The 20,871-nt window shown below is 51.0% G+C and overlaps 1 protein-coding gene across 8 annotated transcripts in view; it reads left to right on the plus strand.

Annotated features, from left to right (window-relative positions):
• Positions 1–20,871, plus strand: part of MAST2 (microtubule associated serine/threonine kinase 2) — a 158,334-nt gene that overhangs the window by 132,399 nt on the left and 5,064 nt on the right. For all 8 annotated transcript variants that reach the window (XM_014582430.1, XM_027766588.1, XM_006164222.2 and 5 more), the window contains 14 exons: positions 2,294–2,448; positions 3,843–3,918; positions 5,835–6,044; positions 11,229–11,330; positions 13,245–13,377; positions 14,200–14,261; positions 14,523–14,608; positions 14,967–15,175; positions 16,482–16,620; positions 18,761–18,893; positions 19,622–19,787; positions 20,068–20,169; positions 20,393–20,515; positions 20,700–20,809. In XM_014582430.1, the coding sequence (XP_014437916.1) occupies positions 2,294–2,448; positions 3,843–3,918; positions 5,835–6,044; positions 11,229–11,330; positions 13,245–13,377; positions 14,200–14,261; positions 14,523–14,608; positions 14,967–15,175; positions 16,482–16,620; positions 18,761–18,893; positions 19,622–19,787; positions 20,068–20,169; positions 20,393–20,515; positions 20,700–20,809 (1,806 nt within the window). The remainder of the gene's footprint in view (positions 1–2,293; positions 2,449–3,842; positions 3,919–5,834; positions 6,045–11,228; positions 11,331–13,244; positions 13,378–14,199; positions 14,262–14,522; positions 14,609–14,966; positions 15,176–16,481; positions 16,621–18,760; positions 18,894–19,621; positions 19,788–20,067; positions 20,170–20,392; positions 20,516–20,699; positions 20,810–20,871) is intronic.

Here is a 20,871-nt window from a genome sequence, read left to right on the forward strand (position 1 = left end):
GCAGGGAGCTCCTAAGGATGGTCCCTCTGCTTCCCCAACTTTATTTTTAGAAATGTAACCAAGACCAGATCACCACTTTTATGTCCCCTGACCCTTTCTCTATTTTTTAAACCTGTTCCTTTAAAAATAGAAAAGAAAAAGAAAGGAAAGAAGGAAAGAGGGATTGTTACTTGATTCAAATGGGATGTGTATCAGCTAGAGGCTGGGCCTGTCTCTAAAAACTTTAACTTATATTTCTTTTAGAGAAGGTTTTTGCCTAAAATCCAGCAGATATACTAATTGCTACTGTGCACCATTGGCCTTAATTGAGTCTCCCATTGAGCAAGTTCGTATTAAAGCCAGTTTGACAGAGTTGGCACATAGCAAGTATTTTAGGCTTTGTAGGTCATAGACTTGAGGTCCCATCCCCAATTCTTCCACCATTCTTCAGGTCTTCTTTGCTCTGTTTGTTGTATTCATCAGTCCCAAGCAAGAGAAAATATCATTGCCTCCCTTGGCCTACATAGTCCTCTTCAATTACTCCAAAGATTTCGTTGGTCTTTGGCAACTGTTGTGCTTAAAATGTTTTCCTAATAAACACTACTCTTCCATAATTCTTTATTCAAATAAGTGGTTTTTAAATCCAAGGTCAGAATCACAGTTGTCCCTTGGTATCCATAGAGAATTGACTCCAGGATCCCCAGTGAATACCAAAACCCATGGGTGCTCAAGTCTCTTTTATACAATTATATATATACTATTCGCATATAACCTACATATATCCTCCTATACACTTTAAATCATCCCTAGATTGTTTGACATTGTACCTAGTACAATGGCAGTCCTATATAAATAGTTATTATTCTTTACTGTTTAGGAATAACGACAAGAAAAAAAATCTGCACAGATGCAACCAATTTTTCCCCTCAAATACTTTTGGTCAATGGTTGGTTGAGTCCACAGATGAGGAATCCACAGACACAGAGGACTGACTGTATGTCTTTGTGTGTATATATAGATATATTCCTGTTCAACAGATTTTTATGATTCAATCCATTGCTCTAGCTGATTGAGATACTTCAAAATAGCTGTTTTGCCCACCATAAGTTACATGACCTCACCAACCTCTTATTAGCTGCAGTGGGGCGAGGATACTTACTGCAGCTTTGATCCAAATCATTTATAAAAACGTGACCGAGAGAGCCCTGTGGAGACGTCTGCCTAGTTGTTTACAGCTTTGTGTATTATAGCATTCTACAAGAGAAATGTGTGCTATTAGCCAAAAGAAAAAGAAATGTCGATTTCTCACTTGGTACTGACCCTGCGGCAGCAGCGTTCTCAGTGTGGTATTGCAGCTCTGACTTGTAGCTGAATTTAGATATTTAGATACTGGGTTGTCAGGAAAGTCATGATGCATTTTTGCATAGAAAAATATAGAAAAAACACATGATGACCTTTCCGACAATGCAATATTTAAACCCCCCAAATCTTGGTCAGTTAGTAATAGAAATTAGGCCCACAGCCTTTCCTGCTCTTCAACCAGTCTTGTCAGGTACAGGGGGAGTTCGCCCACCCTTGAACTAACTGGGTTGCCCCAGCAATGCCTGCACCTGGGGGATTTCTGTCAAAGCCCTAGCTCCCTCCTTCCAGTGGCCTGCTGTGATTGGAGTGAGCTCTGGTCAGGGACCCTAAGTCACGCAGCCATGAGTAGAAGTTATGATTTTTTTTTGCAGATCACGTTTAATCTTTGGGTTCCAGACCTAAAAGTAATTTTCTTCCCTGATGGGTTTCCTTGGCAGTGAGTATCCCTAGAGTCTGGGCACAGCCTTCACAGTCTTGGCAAAGCAGCTCTCTGTGGATAACTGCTGAGAGGAAATGTACTAAGCCATCCCCAGAGAGGCTCTTGCACAGGTGTGGAAGGGAAAACTTAAGGGATGTCGTTTGCAACCACGCAAGCCTAGGACATTTCCCAAGCCAGGAAGCATGATTTATTAATTACTTATCAAAAGCTTCATTGAAAGCAAAGGGTGTGTGCAGAAGAACCTGCTTCCTGGGAAGTTAGGAAGTCTTACACCTCCTGAAGGTCTGGGTCATCTCTGTACAACTCCCGTGAGACTCACACTTGGCTTCCTCAGGGCTGAGGGCTCTAAAGGTCTGGACATGAGCGGGAGCGTGCACAGAATGGACTAAAGGAAGCAGGAAGAGAAGGCCTGCTTCGTGTGTACCTTGGTTTACACTGACCGTTTCAGTCCCTCTCCATTCCTGGACTGCCCGGGAACAGTCCTTAGTACTGCTTGTTTATGTTTCCCCGCAGTCGTCGTGCTCCTCACAGGAGAAGCTGCACCAGTTGCCTTTCCAGCCAACGGCTGATGAGCTGCACTTTCTGACGAAGCATTTCAGCACGGAGAGTGTGCCGGATGAGGAGGGACGGCAGTCCCCAGCCATGCGGCCCCGCTCCCGCAGCCTCAGGTGAGGGGTGCCTTCTGCCACTCCCCGGTACCCATGGATCTCAGCCTGTTGACATAGCACAGGGGTCTACACGCTTGCTTTCTAACAGGCCAAGATAGTACATGTTTCATGCTTTGCAAGCCATAGCCAATCCCTGCTGGTAAAGCACGAAGGCATCTGTGGCTACCTGTACACTTCACCTGCGAAAAAGGCAGATTTAGTCTGCCAGCTCTAGCCTAGCACCTTGGCCAACTTGAGTGAGTCTAGTCCAGTGAAGCTCCAGCCCTTCTTGTGTACAGCCTAAATCATCACGCCAAGAGGTATCCGGTGGTTGTCGAGTGGCCACGCTCTGCTGCCCCTTAGAGCAGTCAGCAGTAACATACCTTCTAGACTCCCTTCAGTAAAAGGAGAGTAATAGCACCATCCATTCTGATGGTGTCCTGGCCACGGCGGTGGATGAAGATGATGGCTACGACCGAGTGAGTGTGGATGGATCCCTGCAGCCTGTCTTTGTCTCACAAAGGGACACCTGAATCTTGGTGGTTTCAGGAGCTCACACAGAATACAGGGCACCTTTCAGGATGGTTGAGGTTGAGAGGACCACAGTGATACTCAGGGACATCCTTGCGGTGTTACTCTTAAGTACCTGGTAATGGACAGGTGGCAGGCATGGCCTACTCCAGGGAAGAAAGGCAGAGGGGAACATGGCTGAGCCTGGGATCACATGGCAGAGACGGGACCCAAAGTTTAACCAACTGTGTGGCTCAAGATTTGAAATGCTTTAAGGAGATATAACCAAGCGTGAGCCAGAGGGGAAGATTTGGGATGTGAGATTATAAATTAAGGCTGAAAAAATATTGACTCCTTTCAACCAATGACCCTGACTTACAGCTCCCTATAGGTCGGACTGGCCTCATCTACCCCCCAGCTCAGAGAGCACATGAGCCCTGTTGGCTGCAGCTAGTCTGGAAAAAGATGTAGGTGTATACAGTTTGCTTTGGTTGCTCTGGTGGTTGTTTGATTTGATTCCCAGAACATGCTAGAGTATATGCAACCCCACTAACCAAAGTCAAAAGGACACAGAGAGTCTTGTTGTGGGGGAGGTCATCTTAGGAAAATTACCAGTGGGCTTAGGAGTAGGCTTCTCCTTTCTAGGCCTTTCCAGGCCCTGGCAGAGGTCTTTGTGAAAGCCTGGCTTCTTGCTGGATGCTAGCCTAGCTCCAGGAGGCTCCACTGTGAACTGAACTAGGTGCTCTGGTCGTGCTAGCAATAAGGAAGCCTCTGAACTCAGCCCTCATGAAGGTGGGAGTGTGTGGGGTACTGAAGAAAGTGGGGGCAGGGGCTCTAGGGTGGCCACTTTTCTCCTTGGTAGTTGCATAGCACTAAAGTAACTCAATTGTTTCTTTCCTATTTAGTCCTGGACGGTCCCCAGTTTCCTTTGACAGTGAAATAATAATGATGAATCATGTGTACAAAGAAAGATTCCCCAAGGTAAGGATCCATTTAAAATGATACTGGTATTGCCCTCAAGGGTGGTTGCCCACAGCCAGCTCTGGTGGGAAGACTGTGGAGCGAGGGAATGAAGTGCTGTCTTCGGGGACAGTCGAGAACACAAAGGCACCATGAGAAGGTGCAAATGCAGAGGCTTACAGAGAAGGAGGTGGCAGTAGGGGACTAGGAGTTTGGGAATTGTACAGTCACTGTTTCTCCACTCCCTAGAGGCACAGAGATCTAGAGGGTCAAAGAGTATCCCATCATATATTAAAAGGGAAAGAAAGAACTGGAAGCCTGATTGCTCATTGTGCACATCAGAGTCCTAAGGATTTGCCTTCTGGTATCACCTTCATTTGACACAGATGTCTTAAGCAGGACCTTATTACCAGGGGCCAGAGGGTGCACAGACTGAGGCTAGCTGGGCTGGCCAGAAGGCCAAGGGAGCAGAGGAGTGGGGCATGGGTCTACCTGTACATCTCTATCTGGAGTTTGCAGCATGTGGTTTCCCTGTTCCTCTGGAAGGTTCCTTCTTTAGACTCACGTAGTGTCCTGGACACACGTGGTAGCTTAGGGAGATGGCGTGCTTTTCCATCCTGACATACACAGTGACACCTAGGGATGAGAAAGAACACAGATTCTGGGCAGACTGACTGAGTGCAGAAGTGGGTCTACCACTTAGCTTTGGGCAGGTTATTTAACTTCTCTAAGCTTCATTTGCCTCATCTACAATTCAGGACGATGAGTATCTATGTCATTGGGAGTTTGTAAGGATTCATGGACGTTAAGCTCATCTCACCGTGCCCAGGGTTTAGTAAGCACTCCGTAACTGGTAGCTCTGAATTTTCTGCTGAACATGTGCCCTGTGGTTTATACTTTTTTTCATCTTGGAGTGCGCACTAGAGAGTAAGAGAGGAAGGGGCAGAACAGTCAGCTGGGAAACATCATCTTATATTTTCTCATGCAGTTTGGGAGTGTGCAGTGTTGAGAAAAGAAACGTGTTCCCCTTCCCTCCTTATATGTCAGGTACAAGGTGCATTGTCTGTCTAGCATTGCATGTTTGTTTACACCTGTGTCTCCAAGTCCTTCCCATAGGGTGGTTTCCTTCCCTGCCTTCTCTCTCCCCTGCACCCCACGCAAATGTATGCGTGTGTATATGTTATGTTAGCCTAAACACACACTAGAAATCAGAAATCTCCACCTGGTGGCGAAGGAAAGACGGCTGAGTGATAGGCAGGTCTAGCTAGGAACTCATTCGTGGATGTGTATTTGTCACTTTGGCATAACTGTACAGTTAGGTCCCCAAGAAACTCCAGCCCAGTCCTCCCTTCTGCTTTGTTGGAATCCAGGCCGGGGTCATGTTCCTGTCCCACTCCAACTTGGCCACTGACCAACAGGTCCCACTTTCAGCAGACCTCTCTGTGACCTGAATAACTTCCCAGTCCAGAGAAAGGTTTGGAAACCAGCCGTGTCCCTCCACTAAGTCTGCACAGCTGGGGGGGGCAGTGGCAACACAGAACAGGAAACCCTGGTTGGCCTGGGGGGAGCAAGAGCCTTCCCAGAGGAGAGAGGGTGCTTGAACTGAGATTAGAAGTAGTAGGAGTTTGCCAGGCAGCATTGGCAGGGGTTCTCGACATACAGGGAGCAGCGCGAACAAAAGCAGAGGCATGCAGCTGCACAGAGGGGAGGAGGACAGCTCTGCAGAGCGTGGTGGGAGACGGCAAAGCCAGGGGACTGAGGGCCTCCAGTACGGTGCTGAGGCCTGTTCGCATCTGTAGTCGTCGGATCTCCCTAATGCAGCATTGGAAACCAGGCTCGCGGGGAGCCTGTCCTGTACACTGTCCAGGTGCTTGGGCTCAGCTCCAGCCGAGCTGGGACTGGAAGGGAAGTGTCACTCTGCTTGCTTTCATTCGCAGGCCACCGCACAAATGGAAGAGCGACTGGCAGAGTTTATTTCCTCCGACACTCCAGACAGCATGTTGCCCTTGGCAGACGGAGCCCTGAGCTTTATTCATCATCAGGTGATTGAGATGGCCAGAGACTGCCTGGATAAGTCCCGGAGTGGCCTCATTACATCACACTACTTCTACGAACTTCAAGAGAATTTGGAGAAACTTTTGCAAGATGTGAGTGCCCTTGTGCGAGGGCTCTGGTAAAACCTTCACGTGGGAGTGGGTTTTTTGTCCCCACCTAAGATTGGGCATTTGGAGTGTCCCCAGTCTTCCTGGCCTGCTTGCCACGACTAGGTGTCCTTGCTGGTGTGCAGGACCTACCTGAGTGTGGTCTTTGGTTCCTCCTCAGGCCCCCAGGTTACTGAGAAGCCTGCCTGGTGTCAAAGGAGCTCTGTTGTGTGGATCCTTTCTTTTCTAAATCCAGAGCCGTATTGCTCTGCCTGAGGCGCCAACATTGGTAGTATTCATAAGTATTTGACTAGGAGATTGTTAGCCAGAGCCAAGTGGCGGCCCCAGTGGCTGTGGTGGGCTCTCTTCCACTAGAAATACTGGTTGAAGCGGAGCCTTCAGACTTCCCTCTCAGCCAAGGGGAAGTAGACCAACGCTCGCACTGTGGGCTTACTTATATGCTGATATTCTGTTTGCATGGTAAGGCATTGACCAGTGGGGATTTACATGGTTAGAGACCCCAGCATGGAAAATCTCTCAGAGGCCAAAGTAATCCAGAGACGGCAGACACTGAGTTTTTAGCTACTGCCGCATGTGCCAGCACTCGCTTAGCTGTCTGGCTCCCCAGTCAGATGTCGTCTCACCGAGGTCACAGCTGCCCCGCGTCATACCTTGTGTACAGCCTGGGGGAGGAGGGGTATGCCCACCGTCCCTGGGCTCTTCATGCACTGGTATTTCTTCCAGAGCCCCTTACTGCCCTGACCTCTCCCCAGAGTAGATCCAGCCAAGCCAAGAACCCAAGGCCAGTGATCAAAGAGGACTTCAGTGTGTTGGTAGACATGAAAAGGAACGGCGAATGTAAAACATAATTAGGGAACAGTTACATGTGGAGAAAGGATAATTAAAGATGGTCGTGATACTTGCTGTCAAACACTGGAAGGTTCCTCATGTATAGAAGGTAGTAGATTGTGCTCTGTACTCCTAAGATAAAACCAGCCCAGTGGGCAAGGCTTCCAGTGAGAAATGTGTTGAATTTAGGTGAAAAAACCCTTTCTTCTATAAAAATGTCTTTTCAATTTCCAAAGTAATACATAAGTTGAGACATTGTGCAAGTATGGTTTGAAGAAGCCAAAGTCTGTGAAAACACTGGCAGCTGTTGGTTTCTGTTTAAGAATAACTTTCTAACAGTTTTCCAGCTCTGGACAGGAGCGCTCCAGAAACTTTTAGGAATCAGAAATTGCTGCCTCAGGCCAAGGATTACCATAGAGTAACTTCAGAGGTTCCTTGTATGTCTAAAATTGATCTTCTAAAATGCTAAAGTCAGGACCTTGCCCCCAAACCTCCAGGTGTTATTTAGACCGCCCTGCCCCAGAAGTAGGTCATTTGGGCTGTAGGAAGAGCCCTGAATTTGGAGCCAGTTCGTCTGTTTCCTAATTTCGTAGACTCTTAGAATGCAGAAAAAACTCAGTGCAGGCTCTACCTTAGGGAATTTGCCATCGGCTGGGGCTTCGGACCCAATGACACGCATTTACACCAGAAACAGCTTCCAGTTACTGATGCGTGTGACGTGCCAGAGCTACGCGGAGTGCTATGTGAGAATGGCCCCCCTCTGCCTGTACCGGACGCTGTGATCGCTGAGCCCCAGTGAGAGGAGGTGCTGACTGTGCTGGAAAGCTCAGGGAGGGTGGAGTCTTGACAAACAGGTTGGATCACCAGACCCAGGAAGCAGTGTAAGCAGCATTTCAGAGGTGTCAAGGCACTTGGTATATTCTTGACCCTGCAAGTAAAATAGTTTGGCATGATTAGAGTAAAAGATGCTTAGAAGGAAATGTTGGTAGATGAATTTGAAGTCAGACTGGCCCAAATGGAAGTAGCCTCGTGAGGAGTTTAGATTTTATCAAGAAGGAAATAGAATAGCATTCAGTGGTGGTAAGTTAAAAAACAAGGTGATTAGATTTAGAGTTAAAATCATAAAGGTTCTAACACTTATGGAGTACCTAATACATGCTAGACACTACATTATCACATTTATCTCATTTAATCTCCTAACGACCTTGTTAGGAAGGTATTATTACTTTCTGAACTTCCAGATGAGGAAGCAAGCTTAAAAGGGCTAAGTTAGCCTAGGGTAATTCATTTCTTAAGTAGCAGAGCTAGAGCTCAAACCCAGGTTCATCTTATTCCAGAGCCCAAGGTCATGCATTTTCAAACACTTAGTCGTCATGGACTGACATCTGCTAAACAGGAGGTACCACGCAACCTTCGCATGTGAAGAAGAGAGACACGTCTACTCATGAGGCCTACAGGGTCTGCAGAGACAGCTCATTATGAAACACGATAGTACCATGTGGTGTGAGTAGGCAGCTAGGGGAACGTAGCAAAAGCAGTAGTTACGTCTTAGTTTTCGTGTGTGCACGCATACGTGTGTGTTGTGGGCGAGAGAGTTGACGAATTTAGTTTAAGTCTTAAAAGAATGAACAGGATTTCGTCTCTCTCTTATCATAACCAATTATTTTTTAAGGTCCTCATCTGATATTTTTCTTTCATTGTAACTTACTCACTACTTAGTCTCTGCCTTCACTTTCCCTGCCCACCGTTCCATGTTAACTATCCAGACAGGATCTGGCCCCGTAGCACAGGGGTTCAGCACTGTGTATTGGGAGCCAGATCCCGCATAGCCACCGCTTTTTAAATCCCGGCCTTGGCATCTTAAAAAACATGCCAGGTACATGTGTGGGCATGCTCAGAATCCTGATAGGATGGAGACATGGAAGAAAAAGGATTGAGCTGTGACCATGGCCACTGGAGGATGCATTTTCTCTCCATGGTGCACTCACACACCCTCTAGTAATAATTAAAAAAAAAAAAAAAGAGGGGCCTGCAGGTGGTATGGTGGTTAAGGGCACTGGACTCCCACATGGCTAACTAAGGTTTGAGTCCCAGACCTGATGGCTTGCTTTTTGCTTTCCTTCTCTCTCTCTCTGGTCAAATTAAAATAAATAAATAAAGTTAAATAAAATAATTTATTTTAAAAAAAGAAGAAACCAAGGCAAAAGTCACCAAGGAACTAATTGGCCAGTTACCAATTCCTGTGGCCTCTTTCAGTCCTCATCTCTCTTCACCTCTCATAGAACACAGCGAATACTTCAAACCCTGTCCCCTGCTTTGTCGATTCACCATGCTCTCCCGTCTTGCCATCTCTTCACAAATTCCTCCTCTGCCCATCTTCTAAATGCTGATGTTCCACGGGAAGCCACCCTGTGTGTTCATTCTTTCTCCTGGCTCATTCGCACCCTGATGAGCCCTCCCTGCCCCTGTTTCTTCAGTTGGCATTCATAGGATGAGGATTCCCACTGTGGCTGCCACCCTGACCTTGTGCTGAGTTCCAGATGCCTACTAGACGCCTCCACTCCGACTTCCGCATATTAGCTCATATTCTTTGATTGAAAGTAATGGAAATCCAAGTTGAAGTATTTTAAGTAGTAAAGGGGAACTAGTTATAAGGATGAGAGACCAGCAGGTGGCATAATGGTTACATTACTGGACTCCCACGTTCAAGTCCAGGATTTGGCAGCTTAAAACTCACACCAAGTGCGTGCGTATGCATGCCCAAAATCCCAAAAGGAGAATGGAGGATAAGGGTTTGCAGCGTGGCCATTCCCCATGGAGGGTGATTTCTTGCTTTCTGTCTCTCTCTCTCTGTCTCTTCAGCAAGTGCATGCACTCTGTAGCAAAAATCTCTCTTTAAAAAAAAATTGTAAGATAAAAAGGGTGGATCTTAGAAAATTGAAGATAGGAAAGTCTACATGGTGTGATAGTGGTAAAATGTGATGTTCTACGAGACCGACCCACGTGGGAAGGTTCTAAGTTCACATCCAGAGACCTCCCGGAATCTACGGGGAATTCATGTGCCTGCCCATGATCAGAGCTGGAGGAGGCTGAGGCTGGGGTGGGTCAGTGTTAGTACCCTGCTGGTGGTTCTGTCTCGCCCCCACCCCTTGCCCTCACTCACTCATAGAAGAAATAAATGAACTTTAAAAAGCTCCTTAATTCTGAAAGGAAGAGAGCAAGAGCTAAAGGAATGCAACCAGGCCTTAAAAAGGAACCAGAACAAGGAACCAGAAACTGTGGGACGCTCGGGAAGTACCCGGCCTCCTTTTCTCCTCTCCGTTTTCTCTGTGCTTTATTTTCTCTACCTCCGTGGTAGCTGTAGCCATTCCCTGTCACCAGGTGTGGGTCATGCATCTGCTCCACTGGTGTCCCAGCTGCCACTCTGTCAGTTAAATTCCTGGGAAGGTCATTTACGCAGCTCGGCTGTTGGAGGTGGGGTAAAAGGGGCTGCCATACGTGCCGATGTGGCTCCAAGGAGCAGAGCAGTTCTCTGAATGAAGAGAAAGCTCCTGGGCCAACCGCATACCCACGACAAGATCTAGGAAAGCTCTTCAAACTCTGCACACCCCCAACTGAACTTCGCTTTCCTCTTCGTTGTTCTTTCTGTCGAACCAAACATAGCAAGTTCTTTACCTGTCCTCACTAAACTGCTTCTCTTCGTAGAGTTCCTATTTCATTTATGGGGTCACTGAACTGTCCCTGAAGTTGAAGTTGCAGTTACTGTCCATTCCTGCCTCTTCGACCCCTCAGGTCTGCTCAGTCACCTGCCTCTGCAGTGGCCCCAGTCTGTCCACGCGTCTCCATTCTTACTTCCGTGACTCGTAGATGCCTGCCAATGGTTTTCCTGCTGTTAGTCTTGCCCCTCTAGTGCCCCTCTGCGCCGTAGCCAGAGTAGTCTTTCTGAAACACCTGGCTTGTCACTCCCCAGCTTTGAGGTCTTTCTGTTCCTTACAGTCTGTCTGGGGTGGAAATGAACAGCAGTGAAGGCTCCATTGAGAGTTGCCCCTTGAGCGGGGGTCTGAAGGGTAAGTGACACTTGTTGGTGGAGGAGCAGGTAAAGCCGCGTGTCTATGTGACATTCCTCGGTGTCCTGTAGTGTTCAGAAGCTCAGATGGTTCCTGGTGAGCAGCTTGCTCCCTCTCACAGCTGGCGGCCTTCTCTGAGCCCTTCTCTGTGCAGCGCCTCTAAATTACCGATCGTTTCTCCCTGTAGTGGCTCTACCCAGTTCAGTCCTGCTTATGATCAGCCCAACCACATGGGGCCAGGAGATTGTCCAAGCAACCTTTGTCTTCTCTACAGGCTCATGAGCGCTCGGAGAGCTCTGAGGTGGCTTTTGTGATGCAGCTGGTGAAGAGGTTGATGATCGTCATTGCCCGCCCAGCTCGTCTCCTGGAATGCCTGGTGAGTAGACCCTGGGAGATGTGGGTGGGCTGTCCAGGAAGTAGCCCACTGTGATGCCCCCACTGCCATTTCTGTGGCTGAGATCCTTATTTATGTCTGATTTGCAAGCAGTGGCGGGCTAAGTAGGTTCACGAGGACAAATAGGTGGACCTGAGGGGTACAGCAGGGAGAAGTATTGGTCTGGTCCATCCTTGCACTGGGCAGGCCCCAGATCAGTGAAGATCTTAAGGGGCAAAGAGCATCAGAAGCATGGGTCAGTAGCTTGCATGACTTGAGTCCTTCATTTAATCATTCAGACACTTTTCTGAGCACCTACTTCATGCTAACTCTGCAGAATCCCTGACCTCAAGGTGCTTCCCCTGGAATGGAAGTGGGCAGTAAAGTGAGGGACCTGGAAGGTAGGCCATGGCTAGATCAGGGAGCGTTTGGGCCTCAGCTCAGGAGTGCGCGTTAGCCTAGGGGCCTCTTAGAGCCACCAGGAAGTTTAGGTAAGAATGTGGTACAGTCAGGTTCATTTTGCTCAAACCAGCTTTATTAAGGTGTAATTCCCATGGAATAAAATATATCCTTTTTTGAAAGTGTGCAGTCTTAACAAATATACACCTGTGTCATCACTGCCGTGGTCAAGATAGACAACATTTCTGTCCCCTCAGAAAGTCTCCTGGTGCCTCTTACAGCCAGTCCCTCCCCCTGCCACTCCCAGGCAGTTAGGTAGCTGCTTTCTTTCACTGTGGAGAAATAAGCCATTTGTTCGGTATCGTGTGAGTGAAACCACCTAGTACGTGCTGACTTCTTTCAGCATAATGTGTTTTTTTGTTTTGTTTTTTTTGAGATTCATACACATGATTGCAGATACCAGTCATTGGTTCCTGTTCATTTCTGAGTAGATTTTCCATCAGGCTTAGTTCTAAGACAGAGGACTTTGGCTGCAGCATGGATAGTGAATTGGAAGGTCAGGATGAGCCAGGGAAGTCAGTGCAGAGGCACTCAAAGCAAATCAGGTGAGATGGGGTGGCCGGGCTAGGATGGTGGTGGAACAGAGAGGAAGAGGTGGGTTCGAGAGGTATTTATGAGGCAGACGTTCTGACCAGATGGAGGCTGAGGGAGAGTGAGCAGTTCAAAGAACTTCCAGGTCTGGCTTAGATTATGTTCAGGTAGGCAGCAGCATAGTTCTCCAAAATAATGAAACTACAGGGGCCAAAAGCAGAGTTTGCAGTGGAGGCCACGGTCGTAATTAAGCAGAGAGCCTCTTCTTCAGGAACTTGAGGAGCTTGTGCGAAGCAGCAGCTTTGAGTCAGGCCTCGGTATGAATGAGGATTTTCTGCTCCTTTCCACCTCTTGGGCTCTGGTCAAGTCGGTGCATTCCTGTGAGCCTGGCTCTCCCTGAGGTTGAGTCTTCTATGGATTAGTCCAGAGTGTGACACTTCCTTGGCACCCACACCTCGTTCCAGATAAGGACTGCTCTCGGTTCAGCCTCAGTCTCCAGCCCCTTGCACTCAGGGGCACTCAGTAGATAGGGAAGGTCTAGGTGAACTTCCTGTGAGCCCTAATTGAGCGAGCGTGTGCTGGGACTGCTCTGGACAGAGCATCCGAATACACCTGACAGTGCTGCGTGGCTGGCAGGAGGCTGAGACCAGGCAGACAGGCTGAGCTCTTGAAACTAAGAGCTCTGGCCCTTACCGCTGGGAAGAAGCATATATTACACTTAGGATGTCCAGTCTGCGGGTGGCCTGTGAGGGACCTGTGTGGTAGCTTCATCCCTCTCTTCCTGAATCATGTCATTTCTGGGTATTTGGCGGGGGTTGTCCATCAACAAGGCCTTCATCTCCTTGCTGGTGTGTGCTGTAGAACCAAGCAGGCCAGCGGCCTGCACGTGTATCTCTCACCACTGACCACCTCTTCCCCCCGAGACAGGAGTTCGACCCTGAAGAGTTCTACCACCTATTAGAAGCAGCTGAAGGTCATGCCAAAGAGGGACAAGGGATTAAATGTGATATTCCCCGCTACATTGTCAGCCAGCTGGGCCTCACACGGGATCCCCTGGAGGGTGAGCATGCTGCTTTGGGGGCACTGCAAGGAGGCCCACTGCCAGTGAGAACTAATGGCAGGGGAACCACTGGCAGAAGAGATTAGCCTGGATACGGCCACGATCTGACATCAGGGGCCTCAGGACCACAGGAGGCATCCTGCAAGGTCTGTCCTAAAAGCTTCCTTTGGAGTTGCTGTGCTTTTGCCTGTAGACCCCCAACCCCAGCCTGGGTTTGTTATGGGGCCAACTGGGTTGGACTTAGAGCCTCAGATCAAAAGAGGTCAGCAACAAAGGACCATGGTTACATTTTCAAAGATGGCCGCCACCTCTGCACACTTGCCTTTTCCAGCCAACCACGTTCCAAGTCCTCCCGTGACTTTAGGATGGTCTAACTCAGGGCTTCAAGGGATTGTTCCATTGGTCTGGGCTTCACGCTGAGCTCCTGCATGAGCCAGGGGCTTCCAAGTGCCTCGTGTCTTCTTGTCTGGCTCCTGTTCCCCCTGCTTCCTGGCTTCCTTTGGTGAAGAAGGATGAGAACTAGTAGCCCAGTTTTAAGCCCTATTTTCTAGAAGATGCCCTAAGTTTGAGAGAAGCTTTTATAGCATTCTCTAGGCCTTATGAATGGCTCAGGACTTCCAGAAATAGGGGTAGCAATGCTTGTTTCCTGATCCCAAAGCTGTGACTGCACTGAGGGGAGTCGCAGGACTGGACTGCATCCCAGGCTGATGCAGAAAGCGTTAACGCCTGTCCTCCGTGCCCCATCGTGTGGTCTGAGGGTGCCACTGAGATGCCAGACACTGCCACGCACACTGTCCACTGGTGTCCTTGCTTTATTTCCAGAAATGGCCCAGTTGAGCAGCTACGACAGTCCTGACACTCCGGAGACAGATGATTCAGTCGAGGTAAAGACCCCGAGCTCCCACCCCAGTCCTGGAGCCTGGGTCCGCTGAAGCTAAGGGCTAGAATTCTCTATAAAAGAACATCTAAACGAGAGTTGGGAAGCCGGTGGCTGCAGAGGCTGCCCGGGAAGGCACTTGGGTCCTGGGGAGGGATGGGCAGTAAGCTGCTGCAGTCCTCAGGGCGGAGCTCATGCTGGGCCCACAGCTTCCCTAGCACCCGAGTTCTGAGAAGCGTGCCCATCTCCCCTTTGCTTTGTTTTCCAGGGCCGCGGGGTATCTCTGCCAGCTAAAAAGACACCCTCCGAAGAGGACTTTGAAACCATTAAGCTCATCAGCAATGGCGCCTATGGGTAAAAGCAGGGGTCGGTGTGTGGCCAGGACCAAAACCGAGCTATCCCTCGGTCTCTTTGTCTGGAAGCGCTGATACCCAGTCCTCCGGGCAGCAGATGCCTCAAGGCGGACCCTTTCCCTCCCTGCAGCTTCCTGGGAAGCAAGAGTTCAGTTTCCTCTGACATCAAGCCTTGTTCCTTGCCCAGACAAAATTCCCACTCCTCCTCTCCCTGAGCTCTGGGGAAGTGACCCACCCAGACCCTTCTCTTCACACACACCCCTGCCCCCTTGGCCTGTGTATTTACCAGGCAGTTCGGGTGGGATATCCCAGCTCAGGTACTGAGGGCGCATGGGGGCCGGGCGGGTTGTGCTCCCCAGGGCCGTCTTCCTGGTGCGGCACAAGTCCACCCGACAGCGCTTTGCCATGAAGAAGATTAACAAGCAGAACCTGATCCTCCGGAACCAGATCCAGCAGGCCTTCGTGGAACGTGACATACTGACTTTCGCCGAGAACCCCTTTGTGGTCAGCATGTTCTGCTCCTTTGAGACCAAGCGCCACTTGTGCATGGTGATGGAATATGTTGAAGGTACTGAAGGTACCAGGGGAGGCGGCCTGGCATGCAGGCCAAGGCACAGCCCTAAACAGGGACCAGCAGCTCTGTGTAAGGGTGAAGTCACAGAGCCCGGCTGCCCGGCCCTCTTTGGCAATGGTTTCTGCCTCAGGATCTCGGGATCTCAGGAGCACTTGGCAGGTGGACACAAAGCCCCGGCCTCTGCTCTGAGGCTGCCCACGTCACGGCAATGAGCCGCGCTCTGGGGTGGGCCTGGCTGCCCAGCAGCTTTAGAATCTTGCCCTCGAAGGCTGCAGTCTCTCCCGCAGTGCTGCACAGGCGGGAGCAGAGGTGGTTGCCGAGCTGCGAACGCCTAGAGTTGGGTATGGGGGACTGTGTCTGGTTTCTCAGAAAAAGGGACAGACTGGCTGGGGCTTTTGAAGGGGACACCCCTGCAAGTACTCCGGGAATGGATCAGAAGAGCGACTGGGGCCCAGCGCTGCAGAGAGGCAGAGCCTTGGCCGTCGCCTTCCTTCTCTCCCCCCACTGCTGTGCCCACCTTCCCAAGACTTTCTTCCTGTCTTCGCATTGAAGGGGAATAGAGCGCTTCCTTTAATTCAGTGGCTACATGCCGGGGTTGCAGTTATTTTAGTGGGAAACTAAAGGAAAGCCAGTAGGGAGGAAATAAATGCACATGAGTGCTGAAGCCTCAGCCCCACGTTTAGAGGGTGCAGTACCCCATCCTGAAATAACAGCCCGTCCCCACGTTCCAGCCCATCCTGGTGCTGATAGAATACCCGAGTCTCGGTAACTTAAGAGGAATAGTGTCTATTCAGATCGCAGTCTGAAGGTCCACGGTCAAGGGCCACATCTGGTGAGGGTCTTCTTGCTGGTGGTGACATGGCAGAGGGCCAGACAGAGCAGCACATGTGTCTATTCTGGTCTCACTCCCTCTCCTAGGAGCCCACCAGGAATCGGTCGTGGGGGCCCCAGCCTGATGACCTTAATCCTGTACAACCAGATCCTATCCCATGAGTGGGGGGAGCACACATTCAAACTGTAGCACCCTACAAGCCAACTTGTAGGCCTAGGGACTTAGGTTCTTTCCCTGTCTGGCCTAAAAAGTAACCGGACAGGCCCTGGCAGGTTCACCTTGTTTTCCACTGCCCTCCCCACTCTGTCTCCCACCCATCCTAGCAGCAAAGGGGCCGGCATCACAGTCTTCAGCATTGGGGTGTTCTGAGGAGGCCCTTTCCTCTGGAACCTCGGAGGTTGCAAGCCCGGGAACTGGCTGGAACGGGGACCTCGTTCCTTCTCTCATGGTGGCCTGGGCTTCTTGCAGGGGGAGACTGTGCCACTCTGCTGAAGAATATCGGGGCCCTGCCTGTGGACATGGTGCGTCTGTACTTTGCGGAAACTGTGCTGGCCCTGGAGTACTTACACAACTATGGCATCGTGCACCGTGACCTCAAGCCTGACAAGTACGCCATGGCCTGGGTCCCTCGCTCCAGGTCTTCCTCTTGGGCTCTAGATAAATGGAGGCAAAAATAACACATTCAAATCTCCCCCCAGGGACTGGTAGAAAACAGTTCTGTATGCGTGTCTGTCTAGGCTTAAAGCTCCAACCAGTGCAAAGATATGACCACGAGGTTTGGCAGGAGCACTGTGGGCTTCGGCGACATGAACCCCTGAGGAGCTGGGCCAGCAGATGGCAGGGTCGACATCCCAGCATTCGCTGACACCTGTGCTGTGCTGTGCTCTGGGTTTAAGGGTAGTCCCTGGGGTGTAGAACTTAACATCTGGTGTGGGAGACAGAAATCAGACACACGCATAGAGGCTATTTGTTGGAGGGCATTAGTCAGGTGGGAAAAGATGGGAGTTTTCTGAAGCTGGGGAGCAGGATGTGCAAAGGCACTACCAGTGTGACAGTGCGTGACCCACCCAGGAGCTGTGATATGGCTGAGGCTGAGCTGGCTCAGTCAGCTGGGAGAGGAAAGGCCAGAGGCAGGCAGGGACTAGATCAAGGGCCTTTCTGTCATGTTTGAGTTTTATTTTTTATTTTTTAAATAATTATGTCTACTTATTTATTATTACTATTATTATTATTTTAATTTTCTATAGGGCATGTGTGTCCACCAGGGGGGCGGGGGGAGGAAAAATGAGAAACAAGCTGCCAGGTCTGGGACTCAAACTATAATTGTACATGTACATGTAGGAGTCTAGCGCCTTAACCACCACACCACCTTCTGGCCCTGTTTGTACTTTATTTTAAAGGGGCCTACAGACTCTTTGACGAGAGAGGTGACAAAGCTGTAGTAGAATGACACGCTCGGATTTTGGCTAAGGTTAAGCAGATCACTGCCAGTAGAAAGAAGACCACTGCAGTGGGCCAGGCCCAGACGGCAGTGCTGCACAGGACAGAGGCCGAGGTGGGGAGGAGGGAGAGGTGTAGGGAAGGACAAGACGGGGTTGGTGTGGGGGTGCGGGAAGAAGTGAGGGAGCGGAAGGCTAGGACGGCGGCCAGATTTCCCACTCGGGACTAGGGCGGGCTGATAAGCCCCTGTGGTGGCCAGTGGCTTTGACACTAGACAGGCATGAGTGCACATGACCCTCTGCTGCTCGTTAACTCCGAGTTTGAGTCTGTTGATTAAATTTCCCTGGGCCTAACGTTCGTTTGTTCCTCCTCTCTACGGTGGGGGTAATATGACCCACCTTTGTTATGTTAGTTACTCTAGAAAACCTTTCAGGGGCCAGAGTGTCTTGTCACAGAGCTCGACAGACAGTAGAAGTGGGTTCTTAGACTGGGAAGAGCTGGTTTGTTCTGGATGGGGTGAGTGTGTGGTGCGTCCGGACATCTGGGCAGATAAGCAGGCACAGACCAGAGACCTTGATTCAGGGAGGCAGGAGGAGGCCCCTGGCACAATAAAGTGGCTCGGGTAGAGCAGGCAAAGGAATCTTTCTGGTTTCTTCCAACCAGTCCTCCTCCTACGACCATGGATGTGAGACACGTTACGTGTCCTTTTCCACTCTCCTGAGGCAGGGCTCTTGTGAGCCACCCAGGCGAGTTGGGGGTACTCAGATTGCTGGAGACCGCGCTCAGCTTGGTAGGAGGAAGTCTCTCATCAGCTGGGCCTCCCCGCTAGGATACGGCAGGAGACTGTCAGGATACGGTTAGGGCAGTAGGTAGAAACGGGGCGGTGGGCGCGCTCGGTGCTCGTGCGGGATGCAGCGCTCACAGAGCCAGAGCTGTCTACTTTATCACAGCCTCCTCTCTACGTCCTCCTGTACCCGTGTGTCCCCGTGCCCTGTGGGAGCCCAAGTGGGCACACTTGGCACGTGCAGATTGAGCATCCCTTATCTGAAATGCTTGGGATCAGAAGTGTTTCAGATTTCAGGTTTTTTCAGATTCGGGAATATCTGCGTTGACATAATGAGCTTTCTGGGGGATGGGATCCAACTCCAAATACAAATTCATTGCGGCAATGTCGGCGCTCAAGCAGCGTCAGATATTAAAGCATCTTGGATGTCGGATTTTTGGATTAGGGATGCTCAGCCTGTACTAAACGCAGCACTCGGAAAACCAGGACGTACCTCCGTAATTTTGTTTCCCTTCTCTTTCAGCCTCCTGATCACATCCATGGGGCACATCAAGCTCACTGACTTCGGGCTTTCTAAGATTGGCCTCATGAGTCTGACCACAAATCTGTATGAGGGCCACATTGAAAAGGATGCCCGCGAGTTCCTGGACAAGCAGGTAAGAGGATCGTCGAGACCCGGGGAGTTAAAGTCCAGACCCCGGAATAGCGTCGTGGGAGCTCCTCTCTGCCTTCTGCTCGCAGGGGGGCATTGAGACGGCAGCTCATGTAGAAACAGGGTAGACCGTGAGAATCATGGGGACGGACAGTCCAAAGTCATCTTCCTCCTCAGGGTTTGGAGAAGATAGGTGGCATGACTGCTGACATTCACGGAGTTTCATGTGAGGTCAGGCCCGCACTTCCCAGCCTGAGTCAAGGACAAGGCTCTCCCAGGGCCCTTGTTCCTGGAGCACAACTCCAAATTTCCATTGGGCCATGGCCCAGTTTCCTGAGAGTAGCCTCTGGACATCCCCCGAGTTGACATTTCAGGTTCTGACTGTTCACATGACCCTCTGGGAGTCACGTGCCTGGCAGTCTGGTCTTTGGGAGGCCGAGGGGCAGATGCCAGTGTGGAACTGGATGCCAGAGGGGTGTCGAGGGCTCAGGGAGTGGCGGTTCCAGACTAGAATTAGACGTCCAGTTAATTAGGAAAGACATAAGCTCACTTCACCGACAGTCCGGCGTGGTTCCCTGGGACTCCTGACTATCTAGTTTATTAACAAGGAGAGCTGAGTCCTCGGTCGGAGGTTTTCTGCCCCAGGGGTGGGAACAGCCCCACCCTCCAGCCATCATGCTTGTAAGCTGCCTATGTGGCCCCACTGAGCCAGCCTGACTTCTCCATGCCCAGGTGTGCGGGACCCCAGAGTACATTGCACCCGAGGTGATCCTGCGTCAGGGCTATGGCAAGCCCGTGGACTGGTGGGCCATGGGCATCATCCTGTATGAGTTCCTGGTGGGTTGCGTCCCTTTCTTTGGAGACACTCCGGAGGAGCTCTTCGGACAAGTGATCAGTGGTAAGTGCATCACCCTGGCCCACGGGGAGCCATACCTGTGGTTGGTGTGTGTACTGTGAGGCGTGTGTGTGTGTGTGTGTGTGTGTGTGTGTGTGTGCGTGCAGTAGGCTTGCTTGAGGGGTGGTTGCAAAGAGAGGAAAAGGGGAAGGGTGGGAACCCTGAGAATGTGAGGCAGTGGGGTCCTCGGCAAGGTCTTCAAGGCTCCGGGCTGGCCCTTTAATGTCTCCCTTCCTTGCATCATCCCGCAATTTCTCCTTTCCCTCACCCCTGATGACTTCAGATGAGATCGTGTGGCCTGAGGGTGATGATGCACTGCCCCCAGACGCCCAGGACCTCACCTCCAAACTGCTCCACCAGAACCCTCTGGAGAGACTGGGCACAGGTAGGACAGCCCCGCCCCTGATATTTCCCACCACTTAGAAAGTGGGGGGGAAGCCAAGTCCAGGCGCCCTGGGCCAGGCTTCAGTGTGGGTCCCCGGGTCCTGAAGCTCGGCCCTGCTCCCTGAGGAGAGAAGGAGAGGTGCTGCAGCTGAGGCCTCTGGGCCTGGTTCCCACTTGCCCTGCTGGCCCTGCCCCAGCCCTGCCCTCGCCCTCCCTGTCCACAGGCAGCGCCTGTGAAGTGAAGCAGCACCCGTTCTTCACGGGGCTGGACTGGACAGGACTTCTTCGCCAGAAGGCCGAGTTTATTCCGCAGCTGGAGTCGGAGGATGACACCAGCTACTTTGACAGTAAGGCCGCCTGTGGGGTGGGGCAGGGCTCGGGCCTCCCCTGTGGCCCGGGAACAGCTGTGCCCACTGGGCTTCTGAACTTGGCACTGGGAGCAACTGCCCAGGGCCCTGCTGAGCTCCGATAGGGTCACGCGTTGGCCACCGGCAGGGCTCTGAGGGGGACCGTCCTGTGTGTCTGGCCCAGCCCGTTCCGAGCGATACCAGCACGTGGACTCGGAGGATGAGGAGGAGGTGAGCGAGGACGGCTGCCTCGAGATCCGCCAGTTCTCTTCCTGCTCGCCGAGGTTCAGCAAGGTGCGACAGACCAGGCTGGAGGCTGGGCAGGAGGGGACCTTTCCAGGGACACCCCGGGCAGG

This window comes from Tupaia chinensis, unplaced genomic scaffold (genome assembly GCF_000334495.1).
Source record: "Tupaia chinensis unplaced genomic scaffold, TupChi_1.0 Scaffold143599_1, whole genome shotgun sequence".
NCBI classification, from domain to species: Eukaryota; Metazoa; Chordata; class Mammalia; order Scandentia; family Tupaiidae; genus Tupaia; species Tupaia belangeri.